The sequence below is a fragment of the Puma concolor genome, chromosome E1, assembly GCF_028749965.1.
Source record: "Puma concolor isolate L17-30 chromosome E1, mPumCon1.1.hap2, whole genome shotgun sequence".
NCBI lineage: Eukaryota > Metazoa > Chordata > Mammalia > Carnivora > Felidae > Puma > Puma concolor.
In genome coordinates this window covers 6,029,831-6,054,579 of record NC_141680.1, presented here as the reverse complement: position 1 = coordinate 6,054,579, position 24,749 = coordinate 6,029,831, and the positions used below count along the sequence as shown (strand labels likewise).

The 24,749-nt window shown below is 48.2% G+C and overlaps 1 protein-coding gene across 1 annotated transcript in view; it reads right to left on the bottom strand.

The window, feature by feature from the left end:
• Window positions 1-24,749, bottom strand: part of DNAH9 (dynein axonemal heavy chain 9) — a 342,468-nt gene that overhangs the window by 247,038 nt on the left and 70,681 nt on the right. Inside the window, exons 18-22 of the mRNA XM_086686045.1 lie at window positions 18,266-18,488; window positions 17,447-17,613; window positions 7,379-8,249; window positions 4,053-4,183; window positions 3,343-3,469 (exon numbers count right to left, since the gene is read on the bottom strand). Coding sequence (XP_086542171.1) covers window positions 3,343-3,469; window positions 4,053-4,183; window positions 7,379-8,249; window positions 17,447-17,613; window positions 18,266-18,488 — 1,519 coding nt within the window. The remainder of the gene's footprint in view (window positions 1-3,342; window positions 3,470-4,052; window positions 4,184-7,378; window positions 8,250-17,446; window positions 17,614-18,265; window positions 18,489-24,749) is intronic.

Genomic DNA, 24,749 nt, shown 5'->3' with positions numbered 1-24,749 from the left:
GGGCTCTGCGCTGACAGCAAGCAGCCTGCTCGAGATCCTCTCCCTCTCTCTCCCTCTCTGCCCCTCCCCTGCTCATGCTTTGTCTCTTTCAAAAATAAACTCAAAAAAAAAATTTTTTTTTAAATATGTATGAACATATGAAGGTAATGTTATATTGTACAGAGAAAATAGAATCCTAGCTTATGGAAATCTGATGAACTTAAAGGGAAAAACTCCAGATAAATGGAATATAAATATTATTTTAAAGCATATAGGAATAGGGGCGCCTGGGTGGCTCAGTCAGCTAATCATCCAACTTTGGCTCAGGTCATGATCTCGTGGTTCATGGGTTTGAGTCCCACGTTGGGCTCTGTGCTGACAGCTCAGAGCCTGGAGCCTGCTTTGGATTCTGTCTCCCTCTCTCTGCCTGTCCTCCACTTGTGCGTGCTCTCTCTCTCTCTCAAAATTAAACAATCGCTAAAAAAAATTTAAAGCGCATAGAAAGAAAACCTTTTCAAGATAATGACCCTGGTTTTCAGATAGGAAAAAAAAAAACCTCGTCAAATGTTGGAAAAATTAACAAAGCAAGTATATAAACGTATACAAATTTTCTAAAATTAAACTTTAAATTTTGATCTCTCCGGAGATCCAAATAGAAACAAATGAGGTTACCTAGAAAGGTCTGGGGGGAAAAAAACAGGTGGACCTCAGATGATGTCTCAGAGCTACATCTGAGGGGATTTGAGAAGAAAGTGCTGTGACACACAGGAGTTCCAAACTCGACGGTTCAATCGCTCACCTGTAAAAACTACCAAAGAGTCGCAGATAGAGAAGGATGTGGGGATTAGTCTACTAACCTTCATCTCTCAGGATGGTGGGGAGGGAAGAGCTACTTAAAGATTTACTCACACCAAGCAAGACAAATAAAAATAAGTATTTAGGGGGCGCCTGGGTGGCTCAGTCGATTAAGCGTCCGACTTCAGCTCAGGTCATGATCTCGCGATCCGTGGGTTCGAGCCCTGCGTCGGGCTCTGTGCTGACACCTTGGAGCCTGGAGCCTGCTTCAGATTCTGTGTCTCCCTCTCTCTCTGCCCCTCCCTTGCTTGTGCTCTGTCTCCCTCTCTCAAAAATGAGTAAACGTTAAAAAAATATATAAGTATTTAAGAATGAGCACATCATGTACAAAAGGTCTGGCAACGATCTTTGACTTTCCCTATGCGTGGAATTAATGAACATATAGCTACAAAACAGAATGCCGGTGTGATAAATGTCTCAACTCCGATATGCATGGGCTACTCTGGAACTATTCCGGAAAACTATATAGGGGAACAAGAGAAAGGTGGGTTTTAACTCTAGGGATGATCTGTGTTTGGTACATGCTTCTCACCAACAAACCAAAAATATAATTCCAGGGAGGTGGAAAGTTAATGACGAAGATGACAAACTAATGCACGGCTGTCATCTTTAGGCTCCATGAGAGCCGCTCTCCTCTGTTGCTGCTGGTGAGACAACAGGCTGTTTCCCCATGGAGGGAAATAGGGCCACCTCTAAACCCGACCGCATAGCATTTACCGTGACCCAGAAAAATCCCACTTCTAGGCATTTGCCTGGAAGGCAGACCCCCAACAATACAAAACCCAAAGTTATTCGCTGGCACAGGATTTGTAATTGCAAAATTGTATCAGCAACCTTTGGCCAAACTGTGGCATCGTCCAGGGAGTTAGGATGCAGGTGTATTAAAAAAAAAAATGAGGGGGGGGGGCCGCCTGGGTGGCTCAGTCGGTTAAGTGTCTGACTTCGGCTCAGGTCATGATCTCACAGCTCGTGAGTTCGAGCCCCACGTCGGGCTCTGTGCTGACAGCTCAGAGCCCAGAGCCTGCTTCGGATTCTGCGTCTCCCTCTCTCTCTCTGCCCTTCCTCTGCTTGGCACACGCTCTCTCTTAAAAATAAATAAACATTAAAAAAAAAAAAATGAGGGCCGTGCCTTTAAATTGATATGGAGTGATTTCCAGGATATGTAACGACATAAAAAACCGCTTTCAAGTATACATAGCAGGCTCCCTTTTGTGTGAGAAAGGAGGGTAAATTAGAAAACCACACGGGCAAATATAAATGATCATTTGCTTGCTTCTTGCAAGGGAAAGCCAGAAACTAGTGGGGTCTGTGACCTACAGGGAGTGGAGGGGAAGTACAGGAGGGGCATTTCCAACATACCTTTTTGCACATCTTGACTCTTAGAATGCTACGTATTCAAACAATCCAATCAACAGGGATGGGAAGAAAAAACAAAAACAAAAACAGAAAAAAAAAACTAAAAGCGAAGAGAAATACCTGAGCCCAACCATACTTTAGGTGAGGTACAAAAATCACACTGAAGGGCGGGACAGAACTCATCCAAGTAACTTCTGAACACGGTACTCTGACTGGATATGCTCCGTCAAAGGAAAAGTGGAGAACTACATACACACAGATCTTGGCGTCTTCTCGGGGTGACACCTGGTGGAGACACCATCCCCCCGCCCTACCTGTCACTTGGAGACGCAGACCTAGGGTCTAAGACAGTCCTTCTTGAAGGGTGGTCCCGAGACCGCCAGCATCACTTGGGGAATCCTTAGAAATGCAACCTCTCCAGCCCCACCTGGACCTACAGGCTCATCTGAAACCCTGGGGCCCAGGAATCTGCATTTTAACAAGCGTTCCAGGTGACTCTGATGCACCTGAGCCCCCAGGTGACGCTCATGTTTGAGAACCGCTGTCTACAGCTCCAAGAACAACCAGTGGGACTTTCATATTAAGAGAGAGAGGCGGGGGGGGGGGGGGGGGGGGAGGCCGTACCACAGTAGCCTTCTCCTATCTTATAAATGAGGAAATTTCGCCAAAGAGAAGGGACTCGCAAGACCACACGGCCAACAAGTGGCTAGAACCAGGGGCCAGGACTCCAAATTTTGAGCTCCTTGTGTATACTCTTTCCGCACACACACAAATCACAAGATGCCAAGTTAATACAACCTTCAGTCTTCTCTCCCCTGGAAACGTTTGCTGTAACTTTTGCTAGCACCTACCTGGATCTCCCTTCAGAATCCGATCAAAGGCACGCTCCTGTGAAGGCTTAGACCCCTCCACCTTCCCCATCCTCGAAGCTTCCCCTTTCGGGGGTTAGAGCCACTGATGGGCCGGGGGCTCCCCGAGAAGCCTAACCATAAACGTGGAAGATGCCGGGGGGTGAGGTGGGGGAGGGGGGAACGTGGGTCTGAAATACGCACCCTGCCAGAGAGAGGAGGCATAATGGGGAATCTGACACCTTCCCACTTGGGAGCCCCCTCAGACTTTCTGGACGCTTCCACGAGCACTCCCTCCGATTACCTCTTGAGGAGCTGTGCCGTTGGAAAGGATGTCTAACAGGTCAGAAGAGGACAGAAAGTAAAACCTAGGGAAGGCAAGCCTTTTCGTCTCCAGGTACTCTGCCAGGGCCTTCTCACACAGGTGCAATCTGAGGGCACAGACATAGGATTTTGTAATTAAGTTTGCTTAGGCGCATAGGTGCATAGACACGACCCAAAGGCAGACAGAGGCAGGACACGGAACGCGTATGGAAATCAGTGCCAGGGGCACCTGGGTGGCGCAGTTGGTTAAGCGTCCACTTCAGCCAGGTCACGATCTCGCGGTCCGTGAGTTCGAGCCCCGCATCAGGCTCTGGGCTGATGGCTCAGAGCCTGGAGCCTGTTTCTGGTTCTGTGTCTCCCTCTCTCTCTGCCCCTCCCCCATTCATGCTCTGTCTCTCTCTGTCCCAAAAATAAATAAACATTAAAAAAAAAAAAAAAAAGAAATCAGTGCCAGAAACACTGAGGGTATTCGCGAATATACGCACTGGTGCATTTCCACCCAAACAAGCGCTTCTCATAATACCCCACGTTACCTAACATACCAGAAAATCGAAGCACACACACACACACACACACTTTCTTGGATAGCTGAAGACAGTAAGGGTCTCAGAGAATGGGGAAAAGGTACCATCACCTTCCCCGGTATAAAGGGCGGGGTGGGGTGGGGGGGTGAAGCAAGCAGACCATCACCTGCTCTGAAGACCTTCCAGTTTTTCGTAAAGACCTGGTTTATTGGTGGCCTCCACGACATTTGGAGTTTTCTGGGCATCGTAAGCCAGCTCTTTAAAGTCCACGTCAATGCCTTCAAATCTTTCAGAATCCTGAAATTAAAACGTGGGGGGAGGGGCGCTTGGGTGGCTCAGTCGGTTGAGCGGCCGACTTCGGCTCAGGTCATGATCTCGAGGTCCGTGAGTTCGAGCCCCGCGTCGGGCTCTGTGCTGACAGCTCGGAGCCTGGAGCCTGTTTCAGATTCTGTGTCTCCCTCACTCTGACCCTCCCCCGTTCACGCTCTGTCTCTGTCTCAAAAATAAATACACGTTAAAAAAAAATTTTTTTTTTAAAAACGTGGGGGGAAATTCACCACTGCTTTCTCGGACTCGAAGAAGGTCCCCTCATCTGCAGCAATTCAGAACCAGAAACCGGTCCTTGGGGGAGGCCCTAAAAACTTCAACAAGGAAATACTCTTGGCTTGAAACAGCAGTTCCTGCACATTTGGGCCACAAAATCCCTCCCTCTGTGTTTTGCAAAAATCGGCGAGGAGTGCAAAGAGCTTTTTGCGTATGTGGCTAATTTAGCCCTCAGTGCATTTTCTCTGTTGGAAGCTGACGTTGACAGATTGAAAAAATATTTTGTTAATTCATTTGAAGAATAATGACATTAAGCCCACGATGGTAACCTGATAATATACTTGTCTCTAACATAATTGTATTTTCCAAAACAAAATAACTTAGAGAGGAGGTGACATTGTTTCACTTTTGTTTTTTCCTCCCCAAAGTTAATGTCTGACTTGGAACGTGACCAGGTTTTCTTTCCTGCTCTGCATTCAATCTGTCGTGATGTCACGTATCATAGAGCCTCTGGGGAACTCCTTTGTGCGCCCGGAAAAATCTGAGCGGAAAAGGCAAACAGCATCTTAGCCCTATTCTTAAGACAGGTTTGACCCTGAGGATCCCCTACAAAGGTCAGGGTCCCCGGACCATACTTTGAGAACCGTCGGCATAAAACACACACTTCCTACATCAGGTGGACGGCGGGCGGGTCCGCTGCCTTCCCTGGGTCCGTGCTAAAGTTTACGTAACCAAAGTAAGACGTTCTTTGGCAAACGTGAGGTCAAACGAATCAGCTACCACCGTGTCCTTCAAACACACACAGTGAGGAACAACATCACTGACGTGGTCAAGACAATAATATGTGCAGAGTTTAGCTCAACACCTGGCACCTGGCGAGAGCTTGTGGTATTTTTAGCACACGGCAACGATCACAACGGTATATGCTGTGTGCAGTGTTCAGTTACATCCCTGAAGTAGGTACTGGTTATTTGTCCCAGTTCGCGGGAGGAAACCAGGGCACAGGGAGGTTAAGCAACTTGCCCAAGATCCCACAGCTTCAAGAGACAGAGCTGAAACTCAGCCTGCCCCGCCCACCTGGGTCTGCTCTGAACATCTTCAATCCACACCCCTCTCCAAGAAGATTTAGAAATAGGGGGGCTGGGGACATTATGTTTGCTCAGTGAGGTATCTTGTTCCCGTGAGAGGTGTGGGAGTCTCAAGGTTTCATCAGAAGTATGAAGCACAGAGCACGAGTGCTCCCGTGGAAAGAGCTGGAAAGAAAATTGATATCCTGCAGAGGGCAACTGTACAGAAATGCCTGTGTGTGTCAAGCCAAGTTGGGAAATGTTTCTAATGAATGAAAATAGTTACCAGTTAGGGTGTAAGATTATGACCGGTTTTATTATGTTTTCAAATTGTCTCTGTTATTGCACTGTTAATACAAAAAAAAAAAAAATTAAATGTGTTCGCATACTTCACACACAAACCCTTGCCACGGAGAAGGTAATGACACCAATTCTTTCTGGTGCATAGTTGGGAGTTCTCAGATGCCTCCTCAGAGTCTCTACCAAAGTCTCCACTGATTTCCATGCCCCCCCCCCCAATTAAACCTGCTCTTCTCCACTCACTAGCACTGCAGAGAAAGAAAATCTGGCTTATTCCATGGGGCCTGATGACAACCGTCTATCAGAATTGTTTTCTGTTTTTTTATTAAAAAAATTTTTTTTTGTTGTTTATTTATTTTTGAGAGAGACAGAGACAGAATGTGAGTGGGTTGGGGCAGAGACAGAGGGAGACACAGAATCCGAAGCGGGCTCCAGGCTCCGAGCTGTCGGCACAGAGCCCGACGCGGGGCTCGAACTCATGAACCGCGAGATCGTGCCCTGAGCCGACTGAGCCACCCAGGTGCCCCAGTTTTCTGCTGTTTTTCGTTCTGGATGTACAACCTTCCATCTGCAGTCGGACATTAGATATGCTTTTTGAGGGGCGAGCTGGAAAAATACAACGTTTTGATGGGGGGCGCGTCAACTTTTAAGGGAGATCTGCACAATGCGTGACGTTTTGGAAACAAACTGATTTGTAGGCAAAGAGCTTTCTGTGCTGAGGGGGTACAGAGAAACAGAACTCTGCAAAAAAAAAAATCCAACGAATATGAGTCCACTGAGAGGTGGGTAAGTTAATGGCACATTAATTAAGACAAATTAGAAGGGGCAATCAACCACAGGGAAGGTAGTAATGAGAAGAATGTATAGTTCACAGAAATTCGCTGCTGAGGATTTAGCTGCAGACTGGTGTTTCGCAGGCAGTACAGGCCAGAGGTCTGCAGGGTGGCTCACAGCTCAAGAAGGAACTTGAATTTGCCCGGAAACAAATGCTCACTCCCAGTTGACAACTGCACTGTAATTGTCTGTGGAGCGGCTCGTGACTGGCTCATCCCAAACTTCAGGAGCTGATAGTCTCCATTTCCTTTCTTTTTTTCTTTTTTTTAAACGTTTATTTTTGAGACAGAGAGAGACAGAGCATGAGCAGGGGTGGGGCAGAGAGAGAGGGAGACACAGAATCCGAAGCAGGCTCCAGGCTCTGAGCCATCGGCACAGAGCCCGACGTGGGGCTCGAACTCATTGGACCGTGAGATCATGACCTGAGCCGAAGTCAGATGCTCAAATGACTGAGCCACCCAGGTGCCCCCCCATTTCCTTTCTTAAATACATGTTGAAACAACACCAATCGACCCTCCTTTCTTTTTCCCAGCCATCCAGGGACACACTGATGGGTGTGCATTTCCCTTTCTCTCTTTCCCTCTGCCTGACTTTTGGCGGCTTGGGAGGCCGATGTTTGTTGCGGGTGCCTTTGAGTGGAGGCAAGACCAGGCAGAGGAGGACAGGGTCTAGAGGACCGCACAGACAGGGAGCGCCTCCCTCGACTCGGGTAAGGGGGCAGAACGAGCAGGATTTCCTTAGCAGGTACCTGGGGCAGCTGAGCCCGGATGTCTTCGGATCCCATGAATATACTTTCCAGGTGAGACCACGTACGCTGCACGTCGAACCAGGAGGAGATGACGGCGTCGGCCGTGGACAGCCTCTTCTGCCAGCCGGACACTTCCTCCAGGAAGAAGGCAACGTGCTTGGACGTCATCAGGTTCTGCAGCTGGACTTGGTTGTCCTCCAGGAGCTCGAGGAGGTCCTCGTCCGACCGCAGCTGGGGGACGCCGGTCCGCGGGTGGGGCTCGTACCGGAATTCCAGGCCGGCCCAGGTGGCGCACAGCTCCGTCAAGGTCTCCTCCATGCCCATCTCTTTCACGGCCTTGTCCGCGATGCCCCGCACCTCGTCCTCAAAACGGTGCAGCTGGAGCCGCAGGAGGTCTGCCAGGGTGGTGCCCTCGCCCATGGTGAAGCTCACGCCCGTGGCCTGCACCAGCTGCCTCCAGTGCCGCTCCCGGATGGCCGGATTCTGCAGCTCGGCCACCGCCCGCAGGGAGCTCAGAGCGTCCGACACGGTGCTCTCCAGGCCCGCGAACGCGTCCCAGGCCCTGACCTCCTTGTCCAGGTTCCGGATGCACCTCGCGAACCGTTTACACTCCCGGTCCATGGCCTCCACGTTGACCTCCCTCCACGGGGCCGTCTCCCAGGCACGGATGCTGGAGGTGACCATCGCTATCGTGTCCCAGAGCTCCTTCAGCAGGCAGACTTCCTGCCTGCACTGGTTCAGCTGCTTGTAGTTGGGAATGCTGACCTCAAACAAGGCAGCAGACTCCGAGATGGAGGCCAGGGTCAGCTCCATCTGTCGGATCTCCACGTGCCTGGCGTCCAGCTCGCGGTGAGGGGCGACGCTGTCGAACCTACGAAACAAAAACGTGTTCCTTCCGGTGAGGAGGGCGCACGGGGGCTCGTGTCCCGGAATCGCCAGGGTCACGCCAGCTCAAATCTTTAAACGCCTAGTATTCTAGCCACGAACGGTAACTGGCACCGAAGCCCGGGAAGAAAAAGGCACTCGGGGTGGGTTGTGGGGGGGGGGGGGTGGGGGTGAGCGCGCACAGCTGGAGAAAAGACAGTTCAAGGTGAACAGGAGGCTTAGATCTTCTCTTCACACCTGAGAAGGGAAAACTAGTCTCCTTTTCTGCTGCTCCCTGGTCCCCCATCCAGGGATGAAGGGGACCATCCCTTTGTTCAAGCTCCCTTTGGACTGTGCTTCTGTGCACTGGCTCCCGGAGCACCTGACACAGAGGAACACGGTCATGTTCCCGTAGGTGCTGGAAAGCCAGAGCTCCCGCCAAGACTATGCATGGTAGGCGGTCTTTAGGTGAGAGGGCTGGCATCTAGAAGTCCAACCCTACACTCCCTCTGGGGCACTGGCTCTCAGTCTGGGTGACATGTTAGAATTTGCTGGAAGTTTTGAATGCTCTCCGTGCCCAGGCTGCTCCCCAGTCCAGTGAAATCAGGCTCTTTAGGGGTGAGACCCAGGCGCAGCTTGCCGGGTGGTTCCAGTGTGCCAGGTTGGCGTCCTTGACTGTGGGGAAGCTCACGTGGGTGGCCTGTGACGCTTCCAGGCAATGGCACTGCCACGTTTGGAAACCACGGATAGAGGACCTTGAAGACTGAGCACAGAGACCTCACCAGGGCCCTGTGCAGTCATCGTGCTGCTCCTTGGCTAGGGGCCTCAAGTCAGACTCCTCTTAAGTCCTCCCTCCAAGTTGTCCTTGATCTCGAGCCTTAGACCACTCTGGCCTGCTCTCTCCTGAATCCCGGATGCCTCTGGTTCTTCACCCGACTTCTATCTCTGCGCTGTGCCCAGCTTTATGGTTTTTCTTCATAGGCCCCCACCCTCTTTTCTCTCTAGTGCTCACGGCAGGCATCCACCGCCCTCTCTGAGCCTCCCCAGTGCTCGCCTGCTTCACGGCCCTACCTTTCCAGAACTGCGTTCCCGGCCTGGCCTCTCTCCTCCAACATCAGCACCCCACACGCAGGGGCGTCTGGCTGGCTCTGTCCGTGGAGCACGCAACTCTTGATCTTGGGGTTGTAAGTTTGAGCCCCATGTTGGGTGTGGAGAGGACTTAAAATCTTGGAAGGAAGGAAGGAAGGAAGGAAGGAAGGAAGGAAGGAAGGAAGGAAGGAAAGGAAGAACAAACGAACGAACCTGACGTGCAAAGGAACCCACGTGGGCAGATAACGTTTCTTTGGTCAGGGGCACATGGAACCCAAGTGTGTAAGGAGCCTCTTCTTTTCCTCCCCATCACCAACTCTGGTTTCTTCTGTGCGCCTGGAGGGCCAATTTGGGGGCACCGCGACTTAAGGGGGAATACCACGTTCCTCTAAAATCAAAATAAGGTATCATGGGCTTCATCATCAAGGGGAAATTTGAGGGTAAACGAGTGATTTGAAGAACCAGTCGTTTCCTCCAGTCTAGCATGTGTGTGCATGCCCACGCCCACGTACGTACGTATGTTCGTGTATGTTAGTTGGGTGGTGGAGCGTGGAGGGGAGGACGGCATACGACGTCTTTTTCTTGAACTGCCTCTCCTCTCAGTTGTCTTTGGAAATATCTGACTTGACGGATGGAAAGTAATCCTAATTAAAGCCATTTACCTGAACTGCTCGCCACTTAAGCCTAATTACCATGCAACACAATAACAGTTATGCATCCCATTAAATCAGTGTCAGATTAACTTTGATGCTTGCTACGTTTGATTCTGCTGGTTCCATCTAAATGGTTTTTGGCTTCTGTGCTACGGTTGTGGACTTGTCTTCAGAGGATGAGGCCGAACATCATGGCGCGTCTTCGCTGGTCTCCGTCCCCCCAGGGTTCTGGAACAGGACTGGAGGTTGAAGTTCTCAGAGCTGAAGGGGGACCTTTGTCTGTCTAGGCAAGGAGCTTCCTCCCCCCCTCCCCCCCCCCCAGGAGAGGAGTGGAAAAAGAACCAGAAGAAATGAAATGTAATGTCCTCATGGCAAGTGGTCCGGTAGGAAAGATCAAGTGCACGGCTGGTTTTTTTCTCCTTATTCTTCATTTCCAAAGACTGATTGTTCCAGTGTGTAGGTTCTACTTTTTATCTTGACTGGAGCGACTTGGAAAGCGAATTTAGCTTCTTGCTGTTGGTACAAGATCCTTGCGGGCCAACGTCTAAAAGCCCACATTCTGTTTAATCTACGAATGGCGTATATAATTCAGGAATAACTTACGAGGGAAGTCGTGAGCTCTCAGGGTGTTCGGGGCACACACAGGAGAAAATGAATGGTCTTTCTAACCATTCTTTCCTTAGCCCGTGCGAACACCCTGAAATCAACAGCAGCATCTCAGATGACTGTCAGAGGCGATTACTTGTCAGACCTACTCCTGACGTCGTCTACTGCATGGTGTAATTTTTGTTTATGGTTTAAATTTGTGGACAGTCATTTCCTGCAGCTGAGCACACATAAAAGTTAATTTGGCCTAAGTGGTGAAAAGAATCCCAAGACACGAGGGCAGGTAACCCTCTTCCCATTTCAAAACTCTGGTGCACACCGTCAGGATGTTCACAGCCCTGATTAATGTGCCTAATAAGCTGGAAGCGGTTCTCCGAATCCTAGGGGAGCGATACAGTAGGAGAACAAGAAAGCAATTGGAGGGAACGTGGTGCAGTAAGTCTTTGAAATTGAAACAATAATGCAAAAGTATTTTAATCTAAGGAGAGAAATGCCTGCAATGTCTGGATGAATAAAATTATAATGGAGAGAAATGGAAATTCGGCGCTTGTGCGTACGATCTCAGAAGAATGATCGACTCAGGCCTGACCCAGACGTAGGTGTGTGTGGAGGGAGTGGGAGGAATGAGTGATTTAAATTAATTCTCGGGAGGGGCGCCTGGGTGGCGCAGTCGGTTGAGCGTCCGACTTCAGCCAGGTCACGATCTCGCGGTCTGTGAGTTCGAGCCCCGCGTCGGGCTCTGGGCTGATGGCTCAGAGCCTGGAGCCTGTTTCCGATTCTGTGTCTCCCTCTCTCTCTGCCCCTCCCCCGTTCATGCTCTGTCTCTCTCTGTCCCAAAAATAAATAAAAAACGTTTGAAAAAAAAAATTTAAATTAATTCTCGGGAAGCCAGTGGGTGGTAAATGTTTAACCTCAGAACCACACCTGTGTGTTCAAAAACAAACACACCCCTGCTTGGTACCTGACGGGAATCTTAAGACTCAACTCATCCGAACCGAGCCTGGGGTCTTTCAGTTCTTCCCCATCGGTGGCCCCCACCTGGGTGAGCAGTGAAAGAGTGCCTTGCACTTAGTGGTCCAGGATAGAAGACAGAGAACTGTACCAGTCTCTCCTCCCTGCTCACCTCTCGTACCCAATCAACACACCTATTCCCCTCCCAAATCTCTCTCCAATCTGTCCTCTCTCCATTGTCAGTGCCATCTCATCAGTCCACGGGGACTGCTTCTCTCCTGGGCTGCCACCATCACCCTCCCACCGAGCACTTGGCCCTGAGTGGGTCTCGCTCCACCCCGTTCTCTGCAGCCACAGGCCAGTGGTGTTCACACCACGTTGTCCTCATGCTTAGGCTCCTCAGTGGTTGATCATGGTCAGAATCTGGTTCCGTGAACCGCTCTGTTCTCACCCCCATTTCCAGCATCCCAGCCATGCACACATGGGGCCATCCAACTGTTCCTCACGTTTTCACCCTTTGGTGCCTTTGAGTGTTCTGCTTCCTATGCCTGGAATAACCTCACCTCCAACTTCTTTTCCCAATGGCTAATCCTCCCTTTCCCACTGGCTCAAGCACCATCTCCAACAGGGGGTGTGAACTGCCTCCTTGGGGGAGGTTAAAGTTGGCCACCCAATGGACATGTCTTTCACTTTATTTTTTCTGTTTTTATTTAAAAAAATTTTTAATGTTTTTATTTATTTTTGTTTTTTTTTATTTTTTTTAATAAATTTTTTTTCAATTTTTTTAAATTTATTTTTGGGACAGAGAGAGGCAGAGCATGAACGGGGGAGGGGCAGAGAGAGAGGGAGACACAGAATCGGAAACAGGCTCCAGGCTCCGAGCCATCAGCCCAGAGCCTGACGCGGGGCTCGAACTCACGGACCGCGAGATCGTGACCTGGCTGAAGTCGGACGCCCAACCGACTGCGCCACCCAGGCGCCCTGTGTTTTTATTTATTTTTGAAGGAGAGAGAGAGAGAGAGACAGAGCATGAGTGGGGGAAGAGCAGAGACAGCGGGAGACACAGAATCTGAAGCAGGCTCTGTGCTCTGAGCTGTCAGCACAGAGCCTGACACGGGGCTCGAACTCACAAACCGTGAGATCATGACCTGAGCTGAAGTTGGATGCTTAACTGACTGAACCACCCAGGCACCCCTGTTTTTGTTTTTTTGAGAAAGAGAGAGTGGGGTGAGGGGCAGAGGGAGAGAGAGGGAATCTTAAGCAGGCTCTATGCTTAGCATGGAGACCAACGCAGGGCTCTATCCCACAATGCTGGGACCATGACCTGAGCTGAAATCAAGAGTCGGATGCGGGGTGCCTGGGTGGCTCTGTCAGTTGAGGGCCCAACTTCGGCTCAGGTCGTGATCGCACAGTCTGTGGGTTCGAGCCCTGCGTCGGGCTCTGTGCTGGCAGCTCGGAGCCTGGAGCCTGCTTTGGATTCTGTGTCTCCCTCTTTGCCACTCCCCCACTCATGCTGTCTCAAAAGTAAACATTAAAAACATTAAAAAAAAAGAGTCAGATGCTCAATCAACTGAGCCACCCAGATGCCCCTCCAATGAATGTGTCTAAGCACTCATTTTTGAAATTGTCTCTGAGGTCAGAAAGTATGGGGTTTTTTGTTTTTTTGTTTTTTTTTGGTTTTTTTTTTTTGAGCGTGTATTATCTTAAAATCCCAGCACAATATCCTTTTTTGGTGACCCCATTGTTGAGACCACGACCTCTCCTGCTCTGCGGAAGCCTGAGTCGTGTGAATGAATCCGATGAACTGGAAGAACAGGGTGAGGCTGAACTAATGACTTGTCTCAGGACTGCGACATGTTGTGGGAGATCTAACGATGAGCACTTCTTTTCTCCAGCTACTGAAGAGACAACAGACACTGTGCAAGCAAGACTGAGGACCCTACCTTTCCTCACGCCTGCTGCACTGGGCTATCTGGAAAGCTTTGCTTTCTCTAGTTGTCATGCACGATAGTACCCAAAGGGAGGGTACCTTCAAGAAAGCTCTCTCGATCGTTCACGGAATCCGGCTGCCAGCCGGCTGAAAACACTAATGATCTCCACTGAGCAGCAGCTCACCGAGATCAAGTGCTTTGGCTAAGAAAGCCGTGGGTAGATAACCTTGGTCTCGATGTGGGAAAGGCAACCGGTTATGTGCCATGGCATCATTCCTTAAGGTCAGGAAGACTGCGCTCAAGGTTAGGACACTGAGCCAGAGAAGGCCACTGGAGCGTGGAGACATTCCTTTTGCTCAAAGGGGACAGTCCGCCTCCGGACTTTAAGAGCTGTGAAAAGTCCTTGAATCTGAATATGAGGAGTTAGCCAAATACTACGGAGTCAGGGAGCTCAGCTCGGAATATGCTGATACAGCTCAGAGTTAACAACTACAGGAAGAAGTAAGACTTGGACACGAAGAAACTCAACCCAAGCAACCAGACATCAACCAGCACCTGACAGGCTTCAGGAGCCTAATGAGATACTTTGTTTTTCCTCCTCAAAGACAAGATCAGTGTGAGCTTAACCTGCAACATAATCAGGAACCGAAACTTGCACTCGCAGAGGAATGTGCCACGGTCTGCATTTTAGAAACTCTTAAATGATCTAAAAGTGAAGGCGCCAGAATTAAAACCCTTTGCCATACACACAGCCTTAAAATGTCAAACACACAGATTTGCATACACCAAGCCCAAAAAGACAACAAGCCTTGAGTTGATTCCCACTAAGATTCCCTTCAGCCATAAATCCACAATTCTGCCCCAGTCCTGATGTTTTCTTGCCGAGGAGAAGAACGCATCACAATTGAAGTAATGTTTGGCTTTCCATGCTGCTGTGAGCAGCTCTTTTCAAAGTGTTCTCTTGCGAGGCCTCATCTGCATGTCAAATTAACAGATGCGGATTTGGAAAACCCAGCTCAGAGAAGCAATATCCACCCAGCCGGCAGATACGGGTGCTAAGAAAGAAAACAAACTCAATCGCAGCCATCACGTTACAAAAACGCCACCAGTCGATCAACACACGCACGCGACCTAACTACGAAGGAGGGATACCGCGTTTCCAACAGGTACGCAAAAATCACACCAGCAAACGGACGTCGTGTCCTCTCGAGCAGTTCTCCGGAGTCCATTTGGGAAAACATTTCACCACGTATCTTTGGGACCCTTCTCTTGAAAAATTTTGTAAGGGACAGTTGAGGCAAAGATATTAGTGTCTTTTCCTCTCTTTCTTCCGGCTGTTGCCGTGGGTGTGACTGTTAACGCTAAGCAAGTATCACACAGCTCCATAACCCAACCCCCTCACCAGCTTTGGCTCTGCGTGATCGGTGTTAAAATTCAAGTATCCAATTGCATGTCCAAAGGAGAGTCAAGAGAATATGTCTCAGACTCTGAAAGAACAGTCCCCAAAGAGTTTCACCAATGTGTGGTGCAACACATGCTTCCTTGGAGCAAGGGCACGGCTCCAAAGACCATTATGCTAAAGGGATGTGGACTCATCTGGAATTTGACGCCCTGGCACGACTGCTTAAAAGGGAACCAGTTACTTCCCCATAGGGCAGCAAGGCTCAAACTTGGCTGCGCAGTGGAAGCACCTGAGGACCTTTACAAAGTGCTGGAGGTCTTGTCCCCAGGTTGCTCTGCCGTTCCCTGCCTCGTGAAACATTCGTCTCGTTCTCTCTAGCCCCAGGTATGGTAATTGGGAGATAGGAGCCACTCGGTGTACGTTTGAGGAGTGGCGAATAGGAATAGGTAGGCCGTGCCCATGCGCCATGCTGGGCGACCGACAGTTCTGATCTGCCTGGAACAGGGAATCTTCTCTGGATGTGAGACTTCCAGCGCTAAAACCAGAACGGCCGAGGGAAAACCAGGATGGTTGGTCATCCTAGTGCCAGATACTACGCTAAATACTTGCAAAGATTACTTCTTTTTCTTTTAAGCTCATTTATTTAGTGGGGCACCTGGGTGGCTCAGTCGGTTAAGCATCCGACTCTTGATCTGGGCTCAGGTCATGATCTCACAAGTTCGTGAGATCAAGCCCTGCGTGGATTCTCTCCCTCTTGGGATTCTCTGCCTTCCTCTTTCTCTCTCTCTCTCTGTTCCTTCTCCATTTGTGCAGTCTCTCAAAATAAACTTAAAAATATTTTTAAAAAGTTTGTTTATTCTGAGAGAGCGTAAGCAGGGGAGGGGCAGAGAGAGAGGATCCCAACCAGGTTCCATGCTGTCAGCACAGAGCCCGACGCAGGGCTCGAATTCGTTAACCATGAGATCATGACCTCAGCCAAAATCAAGAGTCGGACGCTTAACTGACTGAGCCACCCAGGCGCCCCACAAAGATTACTTCTTAATTCTGTCAACAACCTTATGAGACGGATGCTATCATGAACCCCATTTTACAGGCGAGGGAACTAAAGCTCAGAGCTGGTGAGCTTCCTGACACACAGTAAGTCATAGACTTGTGAGCAGACGCAAGGCAGCCTGAATCCAGAGTCCACATGCTTAATCATTACGCCCTATTTCCTTCCACTAACGTTGTGATGGTTGTTTTTTCGTGGTTTTTTTGTTTGTTTGTTTGTTTTTTTGGCTTCATTTGTTGCTTTAGCGTGTTGTCTCCCTGTGTGATGTTGTTTTTTCTGGGTAAGTGCCCTTGACAGTTAAAAGGTTTGTCACTCTTCACCAGCATGGCGTTTTCCAGCGCGGAGACGTCTAAGCTCGTCCGTCCAAAACCGTAGAGGAAACCCGGCAGGAATCTCAGTGAGGGAACCAGAAAGTGAGTCATGGAACTGGAGTAAGGGAGGGGACCCATCTCAGCTGGTGCATCAGCAGACACGGGACATTGAGAACCAGCTTGTTCTCCTGGTTGGAGCCACCGACGCTGAGCAGAGGACCAGGGACAGACCCCTGGTACACTTCTCCATCAAGGTAGGAGTCGTGCGAAACTCGTGTGTGCACAATGTGAGCACGTGTGAATGGGGTCATTCGTCCTATAATTGTTTTAAGTAAAGACCCCTTATCATGAGGGGTCTGAGCATTACTAAGCAGAGAGAGAAAGAAATCCTTCACCTCAAAACCTTCCTTTCTTTTTTTAATATTTATTTTTGAAAGAGACAGAGTGGGAGTGGCGGGGTGCAGAGAGAGAGGGAGACACAGAATCTGAAGCAGGTTCCAGGCTTTGAGCCGTCAGCACAAAGCCTGACACGGGGCTCGAACTCACAAACCATGAGATCATGACCTGAGCCGCAGTCAGATGCTTAACTGACTGAGCCACCCAGGCGCCCCTCAAATCCTTCCTTTGGTCTTCCAAAGTGCCTTCCAAAATTATTTCAAAATGCTCCCAGCCACTTTTAAACCAAAAGAACACGAGTCTGTGGGTATTTAGAATACTAGTGGCTTTGTAAAATACCTTGTGATTTTTATCACATACAGTTCGGGGACACAGAACTTTGAGACTTTTTTTATTTTAAAGTTTATCTATTTGAGAGGGAGGGAGACAGAGGGAGAATCCCAAGGAGGCTCTGAGCTGTTGACACAGAACCCGACACAGGGCTCGATCTCATAAACCGTGATATCATGACCTGAGCCGAAATCAAGAGTCGGACGCTCAACCGACTGAGCCCCCCGGGCGCCTCTAGGCTTCTGTTTTTAAGGCACGGTGTTTGTACAACCTTTGGTCATCTCATACGGGGCTCTGCTCACATCAGCACCAGGTTCTAACCAGCCGATCTAAGTGGGAGGGAAGACTGGAAACAAGTCTTCCCCTGCTAGACACCAGAAGATCCAAGAACTCAACCGAAAGACCCTCGGAAACCCAAAGACCGCCATGTTTACCAGAAAGGAGGCTGTGCTGATGCGGGGGGGTGGGGGGGGGCGGTCCATACCTGAAGGGAGCTTCCTTGCGGAATCGCTCCCAGAACTGCTGCTGTTCAACGTCAAAGGCTGAGCACCTCTGACGGAGGGCGGCCACCTCGTTCGCCTGCAGCGGGGCCACCTGCTGCCTCACAGCGATGGCCATCTTCTTCACATTGTCCCACTGCTCAGGCAGCTCCTGCGAAGACGACCACAGTCCGGTCAGACCCATGCTCTGCCCCCCCCCCCCCCATCGCCCGCAGGCCTGAAGCTGGACAGGTGCCCAGACGTCTTTATCAACGCTAGGATGCCACACTGTGACGTCACGGCACGGCGTGCCCGTCCCCTACAGTTCTGACCCATCTCCGTGGTCGCCTGCTTGCCTGGCTATCATCTCCTTCTGACTCTGGCATATCCTTCTTGCCCTCAGCCTCTGACCCAGGAACCTGTGCCCTTTTTCTGTATTGCCTCAGAGTACTGCTTGACTGTTTTCTTTCAGGCCCCACATCCCCTTAAGGTCATCTTAACACTTCTCAGACTTGCTTTCCTTTCTCCGAATCAAAACTTTCAGTCATCCCTAAAAAAGAAAACACAAAACAAAACGAAACCACCAAAACCCTTCACCCACGCCAACTGTCCCATCTATCGCCAACATTGTGCCGTTTCGTATTTACGGAGTTTCCGGAAGGCACTAGAGAGCGCACAGCCATTACACAGACGGCTCCAAATCGCGAGCCTTGGGTCCTCACCCAGCCCCGTTTCTCATTCACCTCGCCCCAACCTCACCCCACTCTGCGGTCCAGAAGCTTTCCCTCTGTTTCTTTTATTCAGGAAACAAACTGTGCACTGACCTCCAGCTGCTTAAACACCGTTTCTGGCAATTCTTGTTCATAGGTCTTTAGCAGCTCAATAGTGTGCTTCAAGGGCTCGAACATCTCATCAGTGCTGTTCTGCCGCTCTTTCAGAGCCATAAGGTGCCCCATAATCTCCACCAATCCTTTGAAATCTCCTTTTTCAACTTTCTTGAGCATGCCGCTCTCGGTATTTCTTATAAACACTTCAAGGTCGGCCAAGCTAAGCAAAGCAAACAGAATGTGAAGAAGCCTTCCCCTCCCACTCCTCAAAAGGAAGGTTGATTTATTTCCCCGACAAGAACAGCCATCATTGCCAAACACTTTCCATGTGCCTAGCACTGTGCATACACTAGACCCTGACGGTGAGAATGCGGTCCTCTTCGGAAGGGTCACGGTCGTGTTTTCACAGCCGTGAAAGACAGAGACCGGGACCTCCACGCTGGAGGAGAGAGGACACGTTAGTGGGGCAACTGGTGAAATGGGAAGAAGGCCTGTACATCAGAAACTAGTTCTACACCAACATCAACTTTCTGGTTTTGATAACTACATTATGATTAGAGAAGATGACATCATTTGAGAAAGCTCAGGGAAGGTACACGTGAGCTCTGTACAGTTTTGGCAACTTTTTTTTTTTTTTTTTTTAAGTCTGACATTATTTCAAGGTGAAATTTAGGAAAAAAAAATTCAAAACACTGGGAAAAAAAATATCATGGCCTCGAAAGTCATACCACACTTGGGTTTGATTTGGACACTCACTAGATGTGTAACCACGGCCAAGTCATTTAACATCTCTGGGCCTCAGTTTCCTCACCTATATGATTGGAAAAACTCACTGGTTATGGTGGGAGTTAAGTGAGATTCAGTCTTTATTTCAAAAATATTTATCGAGCATCTATTACATAGAATGAGATAGATCAATGTATCAAATATTTGAGCCCAACCATGGCTCCAGTTTCTGGGGACAGAATGATAAATGAGAGAGGGGTGCCTGGGTGGCTCAGTCGGTTAAGCAGCTGACTTCAGCTCAGGTCATGATCTCACAGTTCACGGGTTCGAGCCCTGCATGGGGCTCTATGCTGACACCTCGGAGCCTGGAGCCTGCTTCGGATTCTGTGTCTTCCTCTCTCCGCCCCTCCCCCACTTGTGCTCTGTCTCTCAAAGGTGAATAAATGTTAAAAAAAAAAAAACATAAAAAAAAGAATGATAAATGAGGGAAACGAAGGCTCTGACTTTATAAAGCGTACATTCTCATAGGAAAAACAGGAAACAAATCAATGAAATAAATTGTATAGTTTCACATGGCTCTCAGAGCTATAAGGGGACAGAGACTAAGGAGAGTCCAATTTTCTGTGGAGTGGTCAGTGAAGGCCTTTCTACAGAGGTGCTATTTGAGCAGAAATGGAAATTGTGTGAAGGAGTAAGCCACAGAAAGAAACGGGAAAAGAGCTTTTGAGTACAGGGCACAGCATGAGTCAAGGCACCGAGGCTGGATTCAGTCTGACATATTTGAAGGAAAGGAGAAAGGTCAGTGGGCAGAAACAGACGAGGAATCGGGGAATCACGGAGGAGGGGTGAGGAAATCAACAGGGGTCAGACGCTGCAGGGCCTTGTTCGCCAGGGCGAGGAGTCCAGATGGAGTCCAGATTTCATCATAAGCACGAGAAATCTGAGTTGGAGAAGTATGTTTTCAAAAAAAAATTTTTTAATGTTTTTGAGACAAGGAGAGACAGAGCATGAGCAGGGGAGGGGCAGAGAGAGAGAGGGAGACACAGAATCCGAAGCAGGCTCCAGGCTCCGAGCTGTCAGCACAGAGCCCGACACAGGGCTCGAACCCACGAACCGTGAGATCATGACCTGAGCCGAAGTCGGACACTCAAGCAACTGAGCCACCCAGGCCCTGGAGAAGTATATTTTCAAAAGATCTGTAGCTGGAGGAGAACAAGTTGTAGCCGGAGGTGGTGATGGTGGCATTGGATATGGAGAGACAGGAATGGAAGCCAGGAGGGCATTTAGGGGCTCTAATGGTTGTCACAGAAGATGATGATGATGATGTTGACTTTGGCCTGGAAGGTGGACTGGAGCGGTGGTCAGGTTCAAGGTAATTTCACACGGAGATGCTAGAGGACCCACTGATGGACTGGAGGGGAGACACGAGGGGATGAGAGAAATCAGTAACGACTCCTGGAGATGGGGTCAATGGTGATGTCATGTATAGATTTGGGGAAGAACTGGCGAAGACTGGGGTTTTCTGGACGGAGAAGGTGGAGGAGGAGTAAGTCTTAAATGTATTGTGTGTAAGATGCCTCACAGACACTGGACACCTAGGGGGGATATCTGTGGGTCAGTTGCCTGGAAGTCTTGAGTTCCGGAGAGCTGAGGCTGAAAATATAAATTGGGTAGTTATCGGCACACAGGTGCATTTACAGGGACGAGTTAGGTATCATCTGGAATAAGAATGTAGATAGAGTTCAGGATTGAGATTTCAGAAATGCATCTTGATGCCTAGAAGAGGAGATGAGCCCAGCCAGAGACCAAGAGGGCGCGGCCAGTGAGACCGAAGAAAAATAATAAAAGTGAGGTATCCCGAAAGCCACACGAAGAAGCTCTTTGGGAAAGACAGAATAATCAGCTATGCCAAACGCTGCTGATGGGTACGAGTAAGATGAAGGTGGTCATGGCCACAGGATTAGGCCATATGGCCATCACTGGTGATCTTGACAAGGGTGGTTTCGGTGGAGTGGTCCAGGAAAGCCCTGACTGCCGAGTGACCGGGAGAGGAAGTTGGAGACAACTGTACAATGCATGCGATAATATGGATAAATAACCCCTCCGCCCAAACCATGAAAATGCATCGCTAAAGTGGCAAGAAATCAAGGAATCTCTGGAGGCTGAAGGTGTAGTGAAAGCAAGCAGTGAGTAAGGCTCCCAGCGGTCTTTCCTGTGACGGTTTCTACTCAACACTGGAGACCTTGGGCTGCTATTCTGATTGCTCTGTGGGATGTGGGAACCTGGTGATTCAGCCTGGGGCCCCCACGAGCTGAGGAGGCTGGTAGGAAGCTGCATGTGAAATCTCGACACCGTGAGGGCGTATGAGAAACAAAACACAGAAAGGGCAAGGATGGAAGTTTCCTGCTTTCTCCTGGGCACTAAGTACACCCCTGCAAGTTGAAGTATAAGTGGTCTGGGGTTGGAAGAGCCCCTCGAAGACTGGCAGAAACAGATACAGACCTTTCCTGGAGGAATGCAACCAGATTCCAATCCTCAAAGGATTCCCGCAAATAAAATCCCAAGGAACGTGACGCTGACAATCAAAAGTCATAAAATACACAAGGAAAAAAGTCACCAAGAGTTGGAGCCAGCAGAAGCAGTGGGATTCAACCTGCAAAGACTTCAAATATTGGAAGTCCAACTATAAAATCGCAATCTTTAACATATTTAAAAAAAAACAAGAAGTTCCTGTTGAAGTGTCTTGTTTAATTGTCTCTGACCCATGTAGCAGGAAAAAGTGCCTTCCTCGTAGTTTCTCAGACACCAATTCAAGACTAAGAAAAAATACCTTCATCCTTCTGAGCACAATGTATCAGTTAAGACAGAAATGCTCTCGAGGTGCCTACGTGGCTTGGTCGGAAGAGCGTGTGACTCTTGATCTCAGGGTTGGGAGTTCGAGCCCCATGTTGGGTGAAGAGATCACTTAAATAAACAAAACTTAAAAAAAGAGGCAGAAATGTTCGCTGTTAGGAATCACCCTTCAGAAGCCTAAACAAGCACCTAGTCTCCATAGGTCACAGTTCCTGCCCCTGACCTCGTATTTTAAGTTCTAATATAAATTCAGCATTGCCTGAACTGGCAGGAAGAGAGGCGATTTCAGAGGCTCTCCAAATATATCCAGACTCTGTGATCGTGCATGGACCTTTGCCTTCTGAGAAGTGACAAAACTTACTGAAAATTATAGGCTGTAATGGCATTACTTTGTGAAGAGAAGCAGACAAAGCCTTTAATATGTGTTTTAGCAATTCAAAAATGATCATACTGTGCTATGCCGACAGCCAATTCGAGGAGAAAGAAGCTAATAATTGTTGGTAGGTCTTTATGTTACCCTTAATCTATGGCACAGAGAAACAAAACAGTTTTAAACTGTCAAAGCAGAAGTTGTCTTAAGATCATCTTCTAATGAATGTACTCTAAAACTGAAAAAAATTGAGGGGCACCTGGGTGGCTCAGTCAGTTCAGCATCTGACTTCAGCTCAGGTCATGATCTCGCAGTTCGTGGGTTCCAGCCCTGCATCGGGCTCTGGGCTGACGGCTTGGAGCCTGAAGCCTGCTGCAGGCCTGATTCTGTCTCCCTTTCTCTCTGCTTCTCTCCCACCGACAATCTGTCTCTCTCTCAAAAATAAGCATTTTTAAAAAAATTTTTTAAAAAACTGAAAAAATTGAATGAAAGAGAACCCTTGATATTTGAGCAAAGAACAAGAAAATACAAAAATGAGTAAGCAAAATTTTATAAAAATGAAACAGAAGGTCTAAAACTGGAACGTATAATTAAAATTTAAAGCTCAATGAATGGATTCAACGGGAGATTTAAACAAAGCTGAGAGAATGAGACCACTGGGTGATAAAAGCGGAGACGTTATCCAAACTGCAGTGGAGACAGAAAGCTGTAAATTATGAAATTCATTAAAATACATGGACGATGGTGACAACAAAAAAAACCCTCACATAAGTTTAGTAAGAGCTCAGAAGAAAGCAAGAGAGAGAGAATGAGCAAGAAGCAACCTCTGAGATCTTGGCTGAGAATTTTCTTGAATTGCTGAAAGACAATGTAAGTTCGAGAAAACCCACCAAATTCCAGGTGGCATATCAAGAAACCCTCAAGGTCCTTCCTACTGATACCTTTACCAAAAAGGAAATGCAGATCTTAAAATTAGCCAATTAGCTGTAGAGCAAAGACTGACTTCTACCAAACCAAACCAAACCAACCAAACCAAAAAGCAAAAATCCCCCCAAAACGCAGATGGCTGAGTACTCAGAAGTAAAAATGGCATCTGGAACACGGTGGAATGCTGTTTTCAATAAACTCACAGAAAAGAGCTTTTATCCTAGAAATCCCTTTTCTACAAAGCCATTTTTGCCCCCAAGTAAAAGCAGAAAATACATGCATTTTCAGGCAAAGAAAGAATGAGAATTTCACCGATAGACTCTTAAAATAATGGAACTTCTAATGACCGTAACTCAGGAAAGTGGTCTGTAGTGTAGACAGATGCGACGAGCAAAAGGTATTGGTAAATATGTAGGCAGATTTAAATAAATATTGAGTGTATAAAAATGAAGTAGAATTGTGGTGATTAAATAAATAATAGAGCATAACCGAAATCGCTGGGAAGGAGAACATAATTTGATGAATCAATGGTTGAGATCAAACTATTCTAAAGACTTCCTATTGACTGTGAGGAGAGTACCAGTACTGACACATTTATTCCTTTCAAGGATGCTTATTAAAATAGCTATGGTAGGGGCGCCTGGGTGGCTCAGTCGGTTACGCGTCCAACTTCGGCTCAGGTCACGATCTCACGGTCGGTGCGTTCGAGCCCCGCGTCGGGCTCTGGGCTGACGGCTCGGAGCCCGGAGCCTGCTTCCGATTCTGTGTCTCCCTCTCTCTCTGCCCCTCCCCCGTTTATGCTCTGTCTCTCTCCATCTCAAAAATAAATAAACGTTAAAAAAAAAAATTTTAAATAGCTATGGTAACCATAAGAACAGTAGACCTCGATCATATAACATCCAAATTAGCACAAGGAAAAAAAGAGAATTAAAAAAAAAAAAAAAACAATGTAAAATTCAACCTCAAAGGAGGCAAGAAAAAAAAAAGAATAGAAACTATATAATAAAATGGTAGCAGAATAGATATTAATGAACAACCCCCCCCCCAGCTAAAAGATATATATTAAGGTGAATAAAACATTCAGTTCTATGCCGATCATTAAAAAGTAATCTCTAATATAAAGGCACAGAAAGATTAAAAGTCAAAGGATACAATGAGCGACGCCAAGCTCATATCATACAGAGGAAATTGGTTTAGTTATATTAATATAAGACAAAACAGGCTTTAATATGAGAAATATAGTTAGTAATAAAGACGATTTTAACGTGTGGCTGAAAGTTACAATTTGCTGGAAAGATATAAAAAGTCAAGCTGTGTATGCTCATGTAACACAACCTTAAAATATATGAAGCAAAAAGTGACAGAATTACAAGGCAAAATTGACAATCTGCCATCAAAGTGGAATATAACTAAATAGAAGAGGCCACATCCAAGAGGGTAGGAAGGGCAGAGACATGGTCAGAACTACATGGACTTTCCAGACTGTCCACAGGAGGGAGGAAACTGAGGGCACAGTGAAGGGTGAGAAACACACCCCCCACCCCCCACCAGAGAGCCCACATGGAGACAATTAATCCTCGTAACATTAGGCTTTGAAAACCAGAG